Below are 20,427 nucleotides of genomic sequence, written 5' to 3'. Positions count from 1 at the left end.
TAGGTCCTATTCTAGTTATGGTATACAATCAATTTGGAATCAATCATATTAATTTTTGTGATTTCTTTCCAACAATATTAATTTAAGCGGTTTGTTTGATTCAAAAATTTAAAATATAAACCGATTCAACTACTTAACCGATTCAAAGTATTATCAGATAATATGGCATCTATAATCGTTTCACTATAGTTGAGTCATTTTACTATTTCTAGAAGTTTTTTCATAGTTAAGTCATTTCTTTATATGGTAATTTTTTTTTCTCTCTTACTTTACTCTCTCTTACTTTACTCTCTCTTACTTTATTCTTTCTACTTTATTCACTTTATACTTTATTTTCTCTCCACCTTTTCCCCTCTCTTACTTTTTTATCTATTTATTTAACCTACCTAATATTCATTTCTAAAATTCCGTGACAAAAAGTTTTGCCTTAACTATGACGAAACAGGGGGAATATCTTTTCTCTAGTCAACTAAGGATTGCTCTAAAAATAGCTACCGCCTAACAGTAATGCAAAGCATTTTTTACACATCATAGTAGAGTTCTGTATAGTCACTTATACTGGTTACTGGTTAAGATATATTATAGACTTTTTTTTATTAAATTAGGGTACATAGATAAATAAGCCCTCGACCTAACAAAATCCAATTAATTAACAACTCCATAAAATTAGAATTAGATGTGATGGGGACCACACCATTACCCCAATCATTTATTTATATAAGAACCCCGTCATTTCGTAGAAACGTGTCTCTTAGTTTTCCATTTCTATTTATTGCGTTTGAATTGATGATATGTTATCGATAGCCTTAATATCACATGTTTAATTGTTATTTAAGCCGAACTATAGTGGAAAATTCTTAAATTATCCTCTGACTTTTTCTATATTTCCAAAACTTAGGATTATATTAGTAAATTTAACGTAATTTAAGATTGGTATAATGTTGCACATATTATTACTATTATTCAATTTGTCATGACAATAAACACCGGCTTTAATTCAACGTGCTCTTACCCATTGAACGGGCCACACAGAAAATTTAACCAACTTGTACTAGATTGAATTAAATACAACCTATCTACCCATTCAAAGACACCCTTACATGAAATTGTATTTTTATTCATCACAAATAAATAAGTAAAGCTTTAGAAAACTTAAAAAATCTTATATCGTCAGTGATCACCTGTCGCACATTCACGATATTTTCACTTCTGTATTTTCACTTTGTTTAGTAGTATTATTTTCTTGATCAAAATACTTAAAAATTCTTTTTCGGTTTTGGTGATAAGATATTATATGCAGCACAAAAAACGTTTTATGTATTTTCAAGAAAGAAGAAATAGACAACTCCAGCATATTGGAGTAATAAAATATCGTCAAATTCGTTTCAAATTTTACGCCAACACTTTCTGAAATCACTGCTCAAACTTGTACCATTTTCAAGTCTCAACACCACAGAAATCCCACGCATAATACTCACTTCACTGCGTGTTTTAGTTGAAGCAAGAAATCTAGCGAATTTCCTTCCAAAGGAAAGAGCTGAACCAAAATCTTGGCCTTCTTGCTTGTTGAAGGAAATGGGGCGTTGTGGAAGATCGAAAGTTGCAATCTTGCTGCTTTTCCTAGTGCTGATTTGGGTGGAATTAGTGGCGGGTAAGTTTCTGGTGGAGAAGAACAGTCTGAGAGTGTTTACACCGGAGAGCATTAGAGGAAATTACGATAGTGCCATCGGCAACTTTGGGATTCCAAAATATGGTGGAACCATGGCTGGTGCTGTGGTGTATCCAAAGGAGAATACAAAGGGCTGTCAAAAATTTGAAACTTCTGGGATTTCTTTCAAGAGCAAGCCTGGAGCTTTACCCACCTTTGTGCTTGTTGATCGTGGAGGTACTTTCTGTGTGTGTGTAATTTTATTTTATTTTGGTATTAGAGAGAATAAGCTTACTCTAGATTTGATATTGCATTGTGATATGCTTTTATGAGATCTTTCTTAATTGAGGTTGGGTTTGGTAATGATCTTGTATGCCTCCTTTAAATTCGATTTAATAGGGGGGATGGGGAATTGCATTTGCATATGAATTTTAATTTTGTGTCTGACGGTTTAAATTAGGTAATTTTTTTAATTTCCTAATCTACCCTTGTGATTGTTGGGATAATTTCTGTGTCAAGCAATTTCAGGATTTTCTGTCTTGTGATTGTTGAGACATTCTTGTCTTTTCTGTGGAGAACTTTCTTAATTTAGAAAGTTTTTCTAGCTAAGTTAGCTTAAGGGTAAAGGAGTTGGAGAGTTATTATGTCTGTCAGTTTCTTCAAAGATAACACTTGCATCTATCATCTATGTTGCAGATTGCTTTTTTTCCTTAAAAGTTTGGAATGCCCAGAATGCTGGTGCAGCTGCTGTTCTAGTGGCTGACCACCGTGATGAACCGTTGATCACGATGGACTCACCTGAAGAGGGTCATGCATCTGCAGAATATATTGAAAATATAACAATACCTTCTGCGCTGGTTGATAAAAATTTTGGTGAGAAACTAAAGAATGTGCTGAGTAAAGGAGATATGGTGAATGTAAACCTCGACTGGAGGGAAGCCGTACCCCACCCGGATGATCGAGTGGAATATGAACTGTGGACTAACAGCAATGATGAGTGTGGGGTTAAGTGTGATATGTTGATGGAGTTTTTGAAGGATTTTAAGGGTGCAGCCCAAATGCTTGAGCAAGGTGGCTATACCCAGTTTACTCCGCACTATATAACGTGGTACTGCCCTGAGGCGTTCACCGTGAGCAAACAATGTAAGTCCCAGTGCCTCAACCATGGTAGATACTGTGCTCCGGACCCGGAGCAAGATTTCACCTCTGGTTATGATGGAAAAGATGTGGTGCTTGAGAACTTGAGACAACTATGTGTTTTCAGAGTGGCTAATGAGACCCGAAAGCCGTGGGTCTGGTGGGACTATGTGACTGATTTTCATATCAGATGCCCCATGAAGGAGAAGAAATACGGCAAAGAATGTGCTGAAGAGGTTATCAAATCTTTAGGTAGATTTCACTCTTTCTTCATAAACATGTTGGTTCAGCACAAAATGAAAGTATTATATGGTTGCTTTCATGCCAGGTCTTGACCTGAGTAAAATCGAAAAGTGCATGGGCGACCCTGATGCTGATGCTGACAATCCAGTTCTGAAAGAAGAGCAAGAAGCTCAAGTGAGTATTTGAACTTCTCTTTGGTGGAAAAATTGTTCGCATTCTTTCTTTTATGTTATGGTTTGTTAACAGTCATTTCATATGCGTAAAATGTGGAAACTTTGTAGATTGGTAAAGGATCGCGTGGTGATGTGACCATTTTGCCTACGCTTGTCGTGAATAACCGCCAATATCGAGGTCTGTTTGCTGCCTTATGTTGAAATGCATCATAGTATTCAAATGTCAACTTTCCCTAACGTGTCTTCTTTTAGGAAAATTGGAGAAGGGTGCTGTCTCAAAAGCTATATGTGCTGGTTTTGAAGAAACTACAGAGCCATCTGTTTGTTTAAATGGCGGTATGCTTTTTCTGAGTAATTCAAAGGTTGAGTGGAATGACTATAAACTCGTTACTGATACTCTCTAGCTGCAGAAGTAGAAACGAATGAGTGCTTGCACAATAATGGTGGCTGCTGGCAAGACATGGTTGCAAATATTACAGCTTGCAAGGTGATGATTTTTTTAAACAAACACTAGTTTGTGTCAACTTTTATCCCTTTCTTACTTTTTTTTGGTGTTCAGGACACATTTCGAGGAAGAGCGTGCGAATGTCCAATAGTTAATGGTGTGCAATTGAAGGGTGATGGTTACAGATCTTGTTCTGGTATGCCGTATGCTAAGGATTTAATGTGTTAATTTGTTTACCAAGTAGTTTGGGACGGGGTAAAGTTATCTTGCCTTTTAGAACATTAAAACCTACTGTTCTCTTGGCCACTATGGTAATTGAGATCTGAAAGGAAAGCCAAAAACTTAAGCATCCGTACGAGACATTGTTCAACTTATTCTTAAGGTTCCAAGAAAGTAGAGCTCTAAAATTCCTCAGTCACAATGACAAGTGGTTGCCTAAATGTCTGATATTGGATATGGATTTCAGCTCATCTACTAATAAAACTTTGCCATTGGTTTGGTGTAATTCCTTACAACCATTTTCATTCTAAATTAATAGTTCAAAAACACATCATAATTTGCAACATATTCTTCAATATATTCTCTAACACGTGTTACACGTAGCCTGTATAACCGCTGCTATTTGGGCTATTTGGATGTAATGGGGGAATCTAAAATTTTAAGTTATCTATCTTGTCTCATAGTTTTGTATTCCTCAGTTTTTTAGCTGGAACGAGTATGTTGGTTAAGCCATTGAGGTAGTGTTATTAGAATATTATTCAGATTCATTCTGCATGTGCAGCAAGTGGGCCTGGGCGATGCAGAATACATAACGGAGGCTGTTGGCATGAAAAGAGGGATGGGGTCACTTTCTCTGCTTGTTTGGTCAGTGATTCTTAAAACTTTGTGTCCTCATCCCAAGCTTAAACTTGGATACGAATGAAATTGTTCACTATATTTTTTAACAGGATAGCGAAGATGGAAAATGCACATGTCCTCCAGGATTTACAGGTGACGGTGTTAAAAACTGTGAAGGTAAACGGCCTCCAACAAGATATGATCCTTTTTTTGCTCATTGAAAAGATGCGAAAATGGAGCCAGAAGATTATTGTGTAGCATTTATAACCTTGGTTTACCTTTTAACATACAGATATTAATGAATGTAAGGAGAAGAAAGCTTGTCAATGCAACGAATGCAACTGCAGAAACACATGGGGCAGTTACGAGTGTACTTGTAGCAGCGGCCTGCTGTATATGAGGGACCATGATACCTGCATCGGTTAGTTCAACTTCAAGATTTGTTCTTACGATTTATCTGTATGAATTTTCCTTATTTTATTCGTATTCTATTGTTGTGCAGGTCACAGTGCTTCAGAGGTGAAGTATGGTTGGGGTGCTGTTTGGCTTGTTCTGATTGTATTAGGTTTGGCTGGTGGTGGTGGCTATCTCGTGTACAAACAGAGGTTGAGGGTAAGTTTTCGATCTGTACATCAGTAGTACGAATCTCTCGTTGAAATACATGTTGGAGAGGTTCAGTTTCATACAAATTCCTGCTTCATGCTTATAACTATATAGTTGAAACATATATTGAATCTCAACTCGTTACCATCATAACAATTTTCCCCTAATTGCATTTTCAGTCGTATATGGACTCAGAGATCAGGGCTATAATGGCTCAATACATGCCTCTGGACAGCCAGAATGAAGTAGCAAATCACGTAGATGAAAATCGTGTTTGACTAGAGATTCTCAATTCAACGGTGCTGTGGGGGCTCGTGTACCTTACCTTGGATAGAATGAGAATCAACATGATGTCTTTAAATATGCGACACGCCTGAGACAGGGGCGCTGCATAAAATATTAGTCGGAAACATGGACATTGTTGTAGCCTGTTATTGGCTGTGCCCAGAAACTGCATTTGATCTTCTTTTTTATTTTTTTAAGTAAATTTTTTCGTTTCTGCAACGTGTATCTTCATCGTTTCTTGATGCAAGGAGAATCGAACCATATATTATTTGTAGCATTAGTTAATAATGGTATATTACCATATGCCACGGATTAAATGGTGTTGGGTATGAATATGATTTTATTTGATGAAATAAAGTTCCAAGTAACCGACTTGCTGTAGATATAATGGTCATTCTGCTTATTTTGATTTTTTTATCAATGTGATGTGTAATTGACATGAATTTCTGACTTGTGCACAAAATCGGCCGAATCCAGTAATCTTTGTGAACAAAATAATAGTAGTAGCATAAAATAATGCAGGCTGATTGATTACAATTATGCTAATATTTGAATATACTAAAATGTGAATAATTCATACACATTCAACATATTTCGCTCATGTCCATCCAGTTCCTAAAAACAGACATGAAAGAGAGAGACATGGACTACCAATAATTGTTTGAAGACGTTACATTCATCAATAGTGGATTAATATACCAAGCACCATTAATATATTGCCTACACTAGATAACAAAAACATTATGGTGTTGTTTGAGAAGGAGCTCAGAGCAGAGCTGAATCACAACGACTCAGGACTCATTGAAGGTCTGATCTTCGAGGGCATTCGGCCCCCAAATCTGTGACTTGAATCCCTAGGGGTAATTGACATCTTTTCAAAACCAGGACTAAACTCATCAGCATCATCATCAAAATCTTCCTCATCTGGAATACTCATTCCATCTTCACGATCATAGGCATCAGCAACATCTTCATCACTAGTGCCTTCCTCATCATAACTACTTCTCACCATTGACCAGTAAACATAATTTGGTCGGACGTATCTACAAACCAATACAAAGAAAATAAACTCCCTAGTTCAACATGCTCATAAGCAGTATTTCCTCAAAATATATAGCCATATTTGTAGAGCAAGAAGGGGAAAAAAGAATCAAATAAGACAGGAACGTACCTGTCACAATTTTCCAATAGGATAGGATCAAACGGGAAAAACATTCCCAGTTTTTCTATCCCACCAAATACAGTAGAATGTTCTGATTCCAGGAAATCTTGGTTTTCAGGAAGAAAACATACACGATTTTCTTTCGCCTGCCGTAGAAATTCATCTACAATTGATGGCAGGCATACCTATACGGGAAACATAAGTGTGAAAAACTAAAGTCACGAAACTCATGAAAAAGAATAGATGCAGAATAGATGGATCGAAATAAATTTTCTATACAAAACCCTTCATCCCCAAAGGGAATAAATTCATACAAATTGGCAGAGTATTTAAACAACTAAGAAAATGCAACTTTTAACCTGAAGTGGTTTCAAAGGATGCCCAAGGATATCATCAATCTGCATGAGCTTTAGTTGGGACTTCAGCCGAGGAATAGCAAGAATTTGTTTCATGCGGAAACAAAGCACATACATCGTGGCCTGTGGAACAGTATCTGATCATTAATAAAGGTCCTACTGGCACATTGTATGGCAAAATAAGTGAAACAATAAGCGGTAGGAATAACTGAACAAGAACTGACGCGTAGCCTATGAAAACATAATCAGTTGTCAATAAATGACAAACCTATAAAGAAGAGTTCATAAATAAATGAGAAAAAAAATACATGCATCATCATACCTGGCATCCAGCATAGAATACTTTATGAGCTTTTGGATTAATGTCACTGCCCCGGTTTTTGCAATATTTGGAACACCAGTCCACTACACTGAAACATGAAATAATAACACCGATAAATAAAGATGAACTGTTTTCAGTACATTCTTCTTAATTTTAGTTGAATATCAACAAAATGAGATGCAGAACAACCGTTCCAGCATTGTAGCAATCAAAGGGACAGGAAGAAATTTGGCACGAGCCAGATAACTTGCAAGGTATGCCACAGCACTCATTCTGCAACACAAGTAATACAGTTAATTCAGTAAAGATCTTCAGCAAAGTGATTGGACAAACGTGCTAAACATGGAACAGACAAATCACAAAAAAAGAAGTAAAGAAGGTGAAGGGGGAATATATTCCAGCCATCCCATAGTTGGCAGTAGAAATTGCAACAATTATTACCTCTGGGAAAACTGAACACTTAGAATAAAGCAGTCGCAAGACTAATATAGTTCAGGGCAGTTTAAATTAGTACATGATTTTGCTATGAAACTAGGGAAAAGAATAATTACCATGCAGAAACTAACAAAAGCAGCATAAAATTCATGAAAGCTTAGTATCTTAACAAGATGAAGAAAGTAGAACCCCCCCCCAAAAAAAAAAAAAAAAAAAAAAAAAAAAAAAAAAAAAAAACTCCCTCCGCCCACGAAAAATAGTCCCATTTTGCTATTTTGAGATGTCCACAAAAAATATTCTCAATTCTAAAAATGGAAAGCTTCTCTCTTACCCACTTTTTCTCCCTTCTCTCCTACTTTACCCTCTCTCTCTCTCTCACTTTACCGGTATACCCACTTTTTCTCCTTCTCTCTCTTACTTTACCAATTTCTCATTAAAACCCATGCCGTCCACAAATGGGACAATTTATTGTGGATGGGGGGAGTATATACAAAAAATCAATCTCTAACTAAAAATATACAGCACAAAGAGTTACAAATTAAACCTTACAAAATCCTTGTGTATTTACCTCCATTCAGGATGGACGCCATTCACAAAGATATCTGCAAGTGCTTCGGCAAATAACTTTCCACAGTTTTCAGGATCCAGTGAGCAAGCATAGAACATGACAAACTACAAAAACAGGTGGGAATAACATGCCAGTTAGTAAAAGTGAGAGAAGAAAAATGTCACACCAAGCAATAAAAAGAGTAAAAACACATCTATTCTTTTGCACAAATACAAATGTCACAATACCTGAGCAAATTTTGATTTGTACGCAGTCAAAACTGTTAACCGAAACGATTGGAGGAGGATCTCAAAAACCTAAAGCACCATTAGAACATAAGCAAATCAAGAGACTCACAAGTACATCACAAACCAGAACAAAAGGCAGAATGAACATTTTACCTGAACCAGACGACCGGTCTCATAACAGCATTGAAGGTGTTCAAAAGTAAGCACCATCAAACTATCTAACTTTTCAGCATGGTTTCCCGTAAAAAACCTTTGCATTGACGCTTCTCTAGTATCCTGGAAAAATAAGTTGTGTTACCAAATACAAGATGAAGACGAAAATCCCTAAACTAGCAAGCTTTACTCTTTATTTAATCTTATGAAATAACTATAGGTAAACATATAACACACGTCTTTGTTTTCTTGATTGAAATTATCTGCAGGTCCCGCAAGGTCTTCTAGTTCAAAATCAAAGACATCCTTTTGGAAGTTATCCTCCAAAATATCATTCCATGGAATTTCCACCTACAAGACAAGAATATGAAACCTGGACATGATGCATAAAAGTCTTGACAAATACAAACTCTAATAGTAACTTACATCCAATTCTATTAGTTTATTCATTAACACAATCAGAGCCATGCTTCCAACAAGTTCACCCATAGCACCGCTCTCCAATCTCAGCATATTCTCCACATACATCACAATGGGCTGCACAGATAATGAGTAACATCAAAACAAGTTCCATATTAAAATTTAAATCATGCACCTTTAACCTTTTAGATCTAAAGTTTGAAGAAGACAGTTTTATTGCATGCTAAAAGAAGAGTAATGGAGTAGTAATCTTATAATGCACGCACAAGATAGAGAATACTAAACATCTCTTGCTTGAAAAACAATGCATCTTATGTGTTATGCAAAGCTTTCTGACAAAACATAATCCTCGTGATGATGGTATATAATTCATATTGAGAATACAGTATAAGCACAAGTCACAACTACACTCATAGGGTCCGTAAATTACATAAGAGACTTCTCATGCCTTATCGCAAAGAGGCACATAATGGCAGAGCCAACCCAAGAGGAGCGGAAATGGGCTTCTATGATATTATTGACCAATCACAGCATTGTAAAACACCATATGAATGGAAAAAGTACACTTCTGAAAGGAACTGAACACGTGGTACTGATAAGTAGAGAAACAAAACCATTTGAGGATTTTGAATTACCTCGAATGGTTCCAATCTTTTATAAGTTGTACTGAAGAAGAAGAATAATATGCACACTTAACATACCAATTTTTTAAAAAGAACCAAAAACCCCAAGATATGATCTTACCTGTTCTTTTACGTATACATGGGGCATTTTATCTCTTACTAACTTCTCGAGTATCACCGGTGAAAGAGGAACTAAATTTGCAATGTCAACTAAAGTTGAATGAACACGATCAAGAACTTCGCTCTTTTTAGATGGACCTCTGTGTTTGTCAAAGTATGCAGATGGAGGCACGAAATTGCTTACAAGCATCTCCAGGCACAAATTAACATGTTTCCCATTTGATGAAGCCTGTATAACCAAGGTTAAGGAGAGGAGGGGACATCGAATCAATAAATAAGGAGCATAAAATATAGCAGTACATACCAAGGCAACCAGCAATTCAGTCAATGCATCCATAACATCAGTTCCATAATCCCACAGACTCATTCTAAATATCTGTGATGTAAAAAAAAAGGCTTAAAACAAAAATGGAAATAATGAAATCAGTAACAAATTCAGTGAAATGGCTTGTTACTAACTGCAGCAAGTAGGGACTTATGATGCTTGACATCTATACAAGATACTGCTCCGGTCAAAGCTTTCAAACACGTCTGCAAAGTTAGAACACAAAAAATCAAGATTAAGCAAATAACTGGATAAAGTAGTGATAAATTTAGTAGCGAAAAGCCACAACATACCACAAGAAGGGCGATGTCTGCAGCAGAAAGACGCTCTTTACGATGCATCACTGCCACAAGCTGGTTGTAAAAGTCGCAGTCACCCTTGAAATCAGGACAAAAAAAAAGTAAGCAGAAGTTGATCCATAGGAGCTAATAATGATTGATAAAATGGCTAATTACCTGAATAGCAGATTTGAGCGCATCCTTAACATAATAGTGGAGCTGAGAATCAGTGAAAGTGAGTTCATCCATGTCAGGCGCGCCCATTGAAATCTGAATTTGAAGAGAGCGACCTAATTAATCTTCTCCTAAGTTGGTAGAAGCTCAGAGCATAGGACGGAGTTAATGTTGGGTGCAGAGCAGCTACAACCGACGCTAGTAGCTGCCTCAATATACCGTCGTGAATGGAGAATCGGTGGAGGAGAAAGGGAGGCGCTGGTTAGGGTTCCAATCTCTAATAAACTGCCAATTTTATTATATATATACTCTCCGTATTAAATATTTTTGGATTCGTACTTCTCTTTATTATAGCACTCCTGTATATAAGTAACCGTTTTTATTGGTTTACTAAAATAATTCTGTAATAAAATATATGCAATTTAATTTAAACAGATATTTTTTCATATAATTCTTATTCTATACTATTTTTTCATAATTATATTATTTTAATCATTAATACTCCTTTTAGGAAGGGGATTCTAAGGGTGTCTCCAACGGCGCTCTTCCCACTTGCCCGTCAGCGACGTCCGACCGGACGGGCGCCATTGTGGGCGGGAAGGGCGCTCACGCCCTTCCCGAGTGCCCCTGCGATGGGCTCGCCCCTCCCGTCGACGGGCGAGTGGGACGGGCGCCACTGTGGCGAAGGTCGCCCGTCCCACTCGGACGATCGACATTTTAATATTTTATTTTATTTTATTAATAAATAATAAACTCTATAAATAGGGCTCCCCCAACTTCATTTCATTCACACCACTTGTGTTAACAAGTTTTCTCTCTACCAAATTTCATTTCTACTACAATGGAGTACAATAGAAACTCCCCCACCACGAGCGGAGGGAACACACCATCGATTCCCATCGGCGCGGAGGGAAATTTTGCGGCGATGAATCCCCAGATGGCGGGAAGCAAGGCCACGGCCAGGAGCGGGGGTAGGGGCAAGGGGCAAAGTCCCGAGCTCTTCCTCACACACGGGGATGGGAGGGAGGAGGGTGTGGATGAGACTGAGCGGAGGACGATCTGGACCGTGTGGGAAAATGTCACGCTTGCGAAGGCATGGGTCGGTGTTGTAGAGGATCCCTACACCGGAGCGAACCAGTATGTTGACCGAATGTGGCATCGCATCGGTGCCGCCTACTGCGCCCAACAAACCGCCTGGGGCGAAGCCTCGCATCCCCGAGCAATGCCGGAAACAGTGGCTCCGGTTGAGGCCTAAGCTCAATCGTTTTGCCGCAATCTACCAAAACAATATTCGCATGGTAAGCAGCGGCATGTCTGAGGATGATGTGCGGAGACAATCCTTAGCCCAGTACCCCAGCAAAGACTTGAGGATCAAAGAGTTTGACCAGTGGGAGGCCTTTCTCGTGGTCAAGGATTCGCAAAAGTTTGCGTGGGTGTCGAATCGGGCCGGAAGCGGAGACGAAGATCAACTCTTCCTGAGTACAAGCTGAAGAAGTTGCTTGGTTCCGCACGAGCTCCCCGAAGCCAGGGGAAGTGGCCCCGCTACCGCGAACAGCACACTCGCCGTCGTCGTCACCCGATGGGGCAACAGCTGCGCAGCGGATGGCGAGGGGAAGCGGCAGCGGGTCCTACGAGGTCGAATCGGAGGTCCCAGGAGGAGAAGATGACGACAGCCTCGCCCGAATGCAGCAAACGAAGACCCTGATGCAGATCACTTTGAAGTGGTATAACACGCACGATCCAGTCTTGAGAAGGTTGTGCAAGGAGATGGTCGACCGATGTCGGCGCGATTTAGGGATGCCACCCATTGATGATGATGGCGTCGAGATCGGGGGCGGGGACGTCGGAGGTGGCAGCGGCACGGGCGACGGGGACGAGGACGAGGAGGAGGAGTGAAAGCCGAGGGGATTATGTAATTTTATTTTTAAACTATGTTTTTTTTTTAATTATGTAATTTTGTTTAATGTAATTTTCGTATTTCCCGTTCGTATTCGTGTCGAATTTTATTTCCGTGAATTTAAATTTTAATTGTGAATTAATTTAATTGTGGGAAGGGCTAGTGGGAGGGGCGAGTGGGAAGGGCTAGTGCAGTGGGAAGGGCTAGTAATGTGGCAGTAGAATTGGAGGGGCTAGTGCTGACGTGGCATGGGAAGGGCGAGTGGGAGGTGCGCCGCCGGAGACACCCTAAAATCCACTAACTAGTCTTCACCACTTTTTTCTCTTTCTCTTTACTACTACTCCAATTATCCATTTTTCTCTTAATATGTACTTACTAATTTAGTCATTTTACTTTATTAATTACTATATAGTACTCCCTCCGTCCAACAATAGGAGTCCCATTTCTTATCGGTGCGGGTTTTAAGAAATGTTAAGAAAAGTGAGTGGAAGAAAGTTAGTGGAATATGGGTCCCACTTGTATATATTAGTTTTAAATGATATGTGAGTGGAATGGGTTGGTGGAATGTGGGGCCTCTTTACCATTTATGGTAATTATGAACCGGGACTCCTATTCGTGGACGGACCAAAATGGAAAAACAGGACTCCTATTTGCGGACGGAGTGAGTATTAAAATTTGTATCATTTCAGAAGTTTCTATTTTTCAAAGATGGTGATAGTCCTAGCCCTTAAAATTATAAGAATAAAGGCCATTTTTGGTCCTACACATGAAGATTTTATTATTTTGGTCCAAAACATTATCTTTTGAATTATTCGGTCCCTCACAAATAAAAACGGATCACATTTAGTCCGAGTTGGATAGAAATGGTTAAATTTAACGGTCAACGAATATTAATTGAATTCTGAGCGGATTAAATTAATAATTAAGTTAATAACCAATCTTCTCTCCTCCTCTGTCGGAGCCGGTCCCCTCTCCTCCGCCGCCGCCATACGGTGTCAATTGTCCCCCTCCGCCTTCGCCGCCCTGCGGTGGAGGCGTCTACTACTATCCGCCACCTCCACCTACGCAAACCTCTTACTATCCACCACCTTTCAGTGGCAGTGCATACTATCCACCGCCAAACCCTAGCTCCGTCGATTACCCCACTCCAACGCCGCCGAATCCAATTATGTCGTATTTCCCCTTCTATTACTATAATCCGCCGTTGTCCAAACAATTCCGCTCAATTGAAAACTCACTCCAAATTTCTGCCTCTTCTCATTGCGATTTCACTCTTATTATTCCTTTAATTTCAGAATAGCAACAACAAAATCAAGTACACCGACGATTACAATTCCACTCAATTGAAAACTCACTCCAAATTTCTGCCTCTTCTCATTGCGATTTCACTCTTATTATTCCTTTAATTTCAGAATAGCAACAGCGAAATCAAGTACACCGGCAATTACAATTCCGCTCAATTGAAAACTCACTCCAAATTTCTGCCTCTTCTCATCGCGATTTCACTCTAGTTATTCCTTTAATTTCAGAATAGCAACAACGAAATCAAGTATACTATAAACAACAACTTGCTTCTTAATTCAATGCTCACGGATTTACCATTTCCTTTTCATCCTTTTGCAAATTGCACTGATTTTCAGGTCAATGCGGATGAAGATCAGAGCTACAGCGGAGGGAATTCATTGTCATATAATGAAGTTGCAGATTAATTATTCTGTGTAATTTTTAACTTAATATTAATTTAATTATTAACTTAATCCAGTCAAAATTCTATTAATATTCGTTGACCGTTAAATTTAACAATTTCTGTCCAATTCGGACTAAATGTGACCCATTTATATTTGTGAAGGACCGAATAATTCAAAAGATAATATTTTGAACCAAAATCATAAAATCTCCATATATTTAGGATAAAAAAGTTCCTTTAGTCAAATTATAAATTCACACATAATCATCAAGCACTAGGTTTAGCGTTTAGGATAGAAATCATGATAGGTTAAATTTTAATACGTGTGAACGTTCTCTTTATTGGAGAACAACTTGGAACACTTGGCAAAATAAAAATGATTGATTCTATTTGATTGATTATATGATTAATTAGTTTTATTTTAATTAAACTAATTAATTGCATATTTAAAATGCAAAATAAATCACATAAAATAATTAAAAGAACAAAAACTGAACCTTAATTGCAATAAAGTGGAATAACAATTTAACACAAAAAGTGTGTCACATTTAACTATACAAATGCAAATAATCCCAAGTTTAAAAATAATAATAATTGTAATAATGATAATGAAAACAATGTCTCATTCAGCAAATTCTAAGTATGGTATTTATTCACAAAGATTGTGATCTGAAATCGAGTCCAATGTCCATGCCGTTGTAGGCAATCGGAGCATACATCCATAGATCATCAGAGCTCAACATCTGCATAAAAAATGATTAAATGCTAGAAATCAAAACAAAAATCGTCTTTTTAAATTGACAAGACTCCTATACTCCCTCCGTCCCAAAGAATATGCACTTTAGGATGGACACAAGTTTTAATATAAAATTGGTAAAGTAAGAGAGAGGTAGAGAGAAAAGACAATTAAAGTATTGTAAGTTGAGAATGTGTCTCACCTCATTAGAGAGAAATGACTCTCCAAAATTAGAAAGTGCATATTCTTGTGGGACAGACTAAAAGGAAAGAGCGCATATTCTTATGGGACGGAAGGAATATCAGAATTAGGAATTTGACAATACCTTAATCTGGAGTTGCAAGAACTTCACATACTCAACTGCCTCTTCTAGCATTGTGCTAATGTCAACCTACAATATAAATGAGAATTTTCTTTTTAGAGTAATTTCCTTGAAAATGAAGAATATATTTTTCAGTTCTTACTTTAGTTCCATTTGGGACAAGGGTTTGCAAGATCCTGAGCCTCTCGTTGATTCTTTCTCTTCTTTTCTGCACGAGTCAATCAAACTCTATGTTAGCTAATATGCACTAATATATCTAATACTCCGTATTTTTTCTTGTGGCTGTGAATTTTGCTACAAATAATTACATAACACAAAAAATTTACAATATGATATATAGCCAAAACATAAGGCCTTCATATATTCTCTCAATCCAAGTTTATAAGTTGATTTCACTTTCCAATATTCATATCGATCTAAACATGAATTTTGAAGTAACACAAGCTCAAAATTAGACACGTAAATAAAATCAATAATTACAACTATATATCTCTTTGTACGTGGTTATGATTACCCTTGCATAGAGGCTTTGTGGATCGGTTGCAGAACCCCTACTCGCACGTGTTCTAGCGTTCGGGTTGGGGGGCCGTCTTCCGTTGGAGCTCGAGCACGATGTTATTCCTATCAGCTCATTCGACTTATCTTCCAAACAGCAGCTGCTTGATCTTGACATCTTCTGCCTGTGAAGGTGAAGCGCTGCACTGTTGTTACGATCTTCGTCGCTGTTGTCAACCTTTCCACACTTGCTGCATTTCATGATTCTCTGGTTGCTTATTGGAATCTGCCATTGCATCAAATTTAAATAAAACAAAAATACTAGTATGATCTCATCAGTCATAGCAAAACCTGAGCACTTACTCGACAAGGAATCAGACATCTTTTCTTCGAATCTTCTTCCCTTTGCACAGTACAAGAATCCATTGTGGTGAAATTGTTGTTAGGAAGAGGAGGATGATGAGAGAGATCAGTGGGAAATGGGAGATGATCAAAGCCACTAAGTGAAGACATTGATGAATACATGAATGAGTTAGTAGAGTCGTCGCAGTTGCCTAGTAACTGTGCCATGAACTCAGCCTCCTCTTGTGAACTCATTATTCCACCCCATTCTCCTTGAGGAATTTCTCCAAAGTCTTCCATATTCTTTTTTTCAAAAAAGTCTTCCATATTCTAGAATGAATATCAGTTATATGGAGTATATCAACTTGCTTTGATCACAAACTTGACGACCTATTTATACTCCTAGCTACCCAATTATTGGTAAGGTATATATGTGGCATACAAGAAGTTTATAAGAAGATGAAAAATGAATTGAAGAAATAAATAATGTGACAACTCAGAGGATTCATTCAAGCAATTGGGTGATGCAGTCTTATTCAATTAAATGAATAACTAAGATGGGTAACAATTGTGGTAAATGGTAAGAATTGGCACAAGAACTAAAATTAGTTACTTGGTTTTAGTAGCACTAAATATTTAGCAGTATTTAGCATAATTAATAATCAAAATAAGGTTGAGGAACCAATTTTCTTCCATATCTCCAATGATGGGCTCTTTTAATTTAACCAATGATGTGTACTATTTAAAGTTTAATCAAACAAAAGAATCACGGCTTATTGAGCAAAGTATTCAAAACATGCAATTTTACGTTGCACGCATGGGTGAAAAATGTAACTATAGACGCATTTGCATAAAAACAGTAATTCAATTAAAATTAATGTCAAATTTTGGTTAGTTTTTTTTTATTTATATCAAGTAGTATACTAATCAAAGAATTTGGAACTCAATTAATTATTATAACTTCTAATTCAATTTCATAAAATTCCAAATATAACACAATTTCAATTCCATTACACTCTTACACATCAGGATATTTAAGTTCATGTTTTTCGTATGTTAATGCAGTATCATATTTTACACCAGATACATAATTCAATTAACTAAAGTCAAAGATGATAATTGACACAATATATTTAATAAACTGTTTTAACAACAAACTCTAATTGCCGCGTTGCCATGACTCTGACCTAATTAAATATCCCTACTTTAATATTTGTTATATAGATTTCTTATTGATTGGTCGAATAATCTAAATAAGCTTCCTTTTCTGTTTAAATATGTTATACGTAATTAATGAATGGTATCCTATGTTCTGATCATGCGGGCTACTTAAATGTGTTACGATATAAATTTTATATTGTTAAAACCTGAATGTTTTGAGTCTTCGTTTTGCAGTTACTACAATAGTTGCATAATTGCATATCATTCACTTTTGTATAATATTATTACTGTATAATTATCTTACATTAATCTTTATAAGAATTTGACAGCTAATTTGAGAAATTAGATTAAAGTCAAGCGATAAATAACAGAATAACGTGCATGGCTTGTTTTTGGCTTTTATTTTTGTCCCTATACTATTTCAACCACTAGGGCATGAAAAAAAAAACAGAGCTGCATATATACAGAGGGAACTGAAATACTAATTTGTTAATTAAAAAATGGTTGACATTTACGATTTCAAATACTAACATAATTTTGACAATACCAAATCGGCCACACGATTTGTGATAGCAAATAATAAGAAACAATTTATTTAATCCATTAATTAATGCCATTTCCAATTTGAGGTATAAAAATGTCAAAATTCAAAGCCAAATCGGCCACACGATTTTTAATTTTATAATGATGTGATCTATCTGGTTATTCGACTCTTTTATCATATGTTCATATATGATTATTAACTTTCAAATGATATGAGATGAAATGTTAATTAGATATACTTGAATTATGCAATCTGCAGACATATTACAAAAATTGATGATGGACATTAAATATTATTTTATCATTTGGCAAATAGAAGTCAAACAATTAAAAACCAAAGAAATGACGGAATCAGTGATCTCAATGAAAATATTAGGGAAATAGTATTATACTACTTATTTATGTAAATGGAGTTAAATAATTAGCAAAACGTATCAAATTAATTGTGTTGCTAAATAGGACCAACGAATCTTTGATGATCCTTTAATAAAATGATTCATCTCCAATAAATAGTTCGGGTCAGAGCTCAACCTCCAACTTAGGACATTTAATCTTGATAAAAAAAATTTATCTTTGACACCTTTAAATGTCAATGTTAACAACTCGTCTCTCTTTTATAGATAAGTTTTACTTATTCTAAGTGGCACAGAGAAGGTTCAATTAGGATGTTCATTATATATAAGTTTGATTCTCTATCCACTTCTATAAAATATGTTAATATAACAATCATGATTTGATTGGTACATATATTTCATGTAGTAGAAACTATTAGAAATTATGTAGTGTAGCTGAGAGTAGAAAAGGAGTAAAACTTGGGTCCAAAAAAAATATACTAGTAGGAGTCCTTGCTTGTTCTGCTATACTCTCGCTTCGCTTTTTTAAATGTATTTATTCCAATGTCTCCACCACTAAGGCATGAAATAAAACGACTATATAAACAGAGGAATATACTGTTTTTAGGAATATGCTGTTTTATTAATTTTAAAATAGTTGACATTTGATGTCAAAAATAAATACTAGTTGACATGCGCAATATCAAATAGTACTAAAATAGTTTGGACAAAAGCGAATTGACTTACACGATAAATGGGGAAAAAATCAAATTAATTCCATATCCGATTTGACCAATATAAATGTAAAAACTCGAATTGATTGTGTTCCTTCCTACATACTCCCTCCGTCCTCCATTAGCAGTCACAGTTTGACCTGGCACGGATTTTAAGAAATGTAAAGAAAAGTTGGTTGAAAAAGTTAGTGGAATGTGGGGTCCACTTTTTTATATTAATTTTATAATAAAATGTGAGTGAAGTGAGTTAGTGGAATGTGAGATCTACTACCATTTATGATAAAAATGAAGTGTGACTCTTAATTTGGGACAGACCGAAATGGAAATGTGTGACTCTTAATCGGGGACGGAGGGAGTAATTCACTTAAACCTTCTTTAATCTTTCATATGGGACTTGTTGACAATATAATTAAAATATATACTGTATATCGTATTAGATATTTAGAAAACTTTGATTATTCTTACCCAAAAAAATGCCTATTTAACGTAGCATCGCATTCACGGCTAGATGAACTTCTTTAGTTTCGCATTTTGAAACATTAAAACGATTTAATTTGTAGTTTCGCATTTTGAAACATTAAAATGCCGATTTTGTTTGGTATCTATATAAGACAGACAAAAGAATTGCCATAACATAAAACAATTTAAACAATAAACTAATTACAAACCAACAGAACGAAAAATATATAGAACTAGGACTGGCAAATCGTGCGGATAACGATCCAACCCAATAAGGCCAAACCCGAACCCGACCTGTTAAGGAAACCCCAAACCCGAACACGAACCCAACCCGCCACCTTCAAACCCGAACACGACCCGGACACGACCCGAACACGATAACGACACGAACCACTTTGGGTTGACCCGACACGATAACAACACGATATCGACCTGAACACGATAACAACACGATATCGACCTGAACACGATACCGACACGAACCACTTTGGGTTGACCCAACACGATAACAGCACGACAACAACCTAAGCACGATAACAACACGATTGCAAATTGCTTCAAAAGAGTGAAAATACTAATAATTAAATTAAATTTTATTAAATCAAAATAAAATGAATATAATAATAATAAATTATATTATAAAATTATTTGTTGATAAGTTTTGCTACTACATAATACTTGAATTAACGTTTTGTCTCTATAAGTATAAACTTATTTTTCATAAATTTATTCAAATTATCCTTTTATTCTAAACACTAATTGATTTAGTACTATTTTTCATTTGGATCTCTCACGGTCATTGTATTTTATTTCATTTCTTTCGACTACTTTAACTTTTGTAATTTGAAATATAATTTGAAGCTTGTAATTTCAAATATTTTTTATATATTATAACCAGGGGCGGAGCTAGGGTGGGGCCAGGGGGGCCCCTGGGCCCCTCACCCTTTCCAACTTTACCTATATATTATATATGTACAAAACAATTAACAAAGTTTATAGTGGTGCAATTGGTAAGGATGATGCACATGTAGCTGAGTGAACTCAGGTTCAAATCCTGATCTTGCAAAATTTGTCATTTTTTTTATCACTGTCTATAAATATGATGTTAAATTTTCTCTTGAGACTTGAATATGTTTATGTTCTATTAGATATTCTAATGCTAATAGTTTTGTTTATTTTCTCTAG

General features: G+C 36.4%; 3 protein-coding genes across 3 annotated transcripts; 1 reads left to right on the top strand and 2 right to left on the bottom strand.

Moving 5' to 3' along the window:
- The first annotated feature begins 1,376 nt into the window (after positions 1-1,376).
- Positions 1,377-5,752, top strand: LOC125192083 (vacuolar-sorting receptor 3-like). Its single transcript, XM_048089537.1, has 12 exons — positions 1,377-1,885; positions 2,345-3,037; positions 3,114-3,202; positions 3,310-3,379; positions 3,454-3,537; positions 3,612-3,688; positions 3,761-3,842; positions 4,428-4,510; positions 4,594-4,660; positions 4,776-4,904; positions 4,986-5,095; positions 5,266-5,752. Exons 1-12 carry the CDS (start codon positions 1,576-1,578, stop codon positions 5,362-5,364), a joined length of 1,893 nt encoding a protein of 630 aa, XP_047945494.1. The 5' UTR covers positions 1,377-1,575; the 3' UTR covers positions 5,365-5,752.
- A 146-nt stretch (positions 5,753-5,898) lies between these two features.
- LOC125192084 (RNA polymerase I-specific transcription initiation factor RRN3) lies at positions 5,899-10,814 on the bottom strand. Its single transcript, XM_048089538.1, has 15 exons — positions 10,538-10,814; positions 10,376-10,459; positions 10,217-10,288; positions 10,062-10,133; positions 9,759-9,986; positions 9,021-9,131; positions 8,832-8,945; positions 8,595-8,717; positions 8,442-8,510; positions 8,215-8,318; positions 7,401-7,484; positions 7,212-7,299; positions 6,893-7,012; positions 6,543-6,718; positions 5,899-6,414 (listed from the first exon to the last, which is right to left on the bottom strand). The coding sequence occupies exons 1-15, from the start codon at positions 10,622-10,624 to the stop codon at positions 6,153-6,155; spliced, it is 1,794 nt and encodes a 597-aa protein (XP_047945495.1). The 5' UTR covers positions 10,625-10,814; the 3' UTR covers positions 5,899-6,152.
- Positions 10,815-14,771: 3,957 nt separating this feature from the next.
- Positions 14,772-16,313, bottom strand: LOC125194792 (transcription factor bHLH84-like). The gene is made up of 5 exons (XM_048093014.1): positions 16,023-16,313; positions 15,691-15,957; positions 15,319-15,384; positions 15,180-15,245; positions 14,772-14,861 (listed from the first exon to the last, which is right to left on the bottom strand). Exons 1-5 carry the CDS (start codon positions 16,311-16,313, stop codon positions 14,772-14,774), a joined length of 780 nt encoding a protein of 259 aa, XP_047948971.1.
- Between the last annotated feature and the right edge of the window lie 4,114 nt (positions 16,314-20,427).

This window comes from Salvia hispanica, chromosome 6 (assembly GCF_023119035.1).
Source record: "Salvia hispanica cultivar TCC Black 2014 chromosome 6, UniMelb_Shisp_WGS_1.0, whole genome shotgun sequence".
Classification (NCBI taxonomy): Eukaryota; Viridiplantae; Streptophyta; class Magnoliopsida; order Lamiales; family Lamiaceae; genus Salvia; species Salvia hispanica.
The sequence above is the reverse complement of the archived record's forward strand: the minus strand, read 5'-3'. Positions and strand labels throughout refer to the sequence as shown.

Coding starts and splice junctions, on each gene's coding strand:
- LOC125192083 (XM_048089537.1), top strand. CDS start 1,576: ATGGGGCGTTGTGGAAGATCGAAAGTTGCAATCTTGCTGCTTTTCCTA. Junction 3,689..3,760: donor CAAATATTACAGCTTGCAAG/GTGATGATTTTT, acceptor TTTGGTGTTCAG/GACACATTTCGAGGAAGAGC. Junction 4,661..4,775: donor CGGTGTTAAAAACTGTGAAG/GTAAACGGCCTC, acceptor TTTAACATACAG/ATATTAATGAATGTAAGGAG.
- LOC125192084 (XM_048089538.1), bottom strand. CDS start 10,624: ATGGGCGCGCCTGACATGGATGAACTCACTTTCACTGATTCTCAGCTC. Junction 8,511..8,594: donor AGACCGGTCGTCTGGTTCAG/GTAAAATGTTCA, acceptor ATGGTGCTTTAG/GTTTTTGAGATCCTCCTCCA. Junction 7,485..8,214: donor GGCGTCCATCCTGAATGGAG/GTAAATACACAA, acceptor CTTGTGTTGCAG/AATGAGTGCTGTGGCATACC.
- LOC125194792 (XM_048093014.1), bottom strand. CDS start 16,313: ATGGAAGACTTTGGAGAAATTCCTCAAGGAGAATGGGGTGGAATAATG. Junction 15,958..16,022: donor CTTGTCGAGTAAGTGCTCAG/GTTTTGCTATGA, acceptor ATGCAATGGCAG/ATTCCAATAAGCAACCAGAG. Junction 14,862..15,179: donor TCTTGCAACTCCAGATTAAG/GTATTGTCAAAT, acceptor TTTTTTATGCAG/ATGTTGAGCTCTGATGATCT.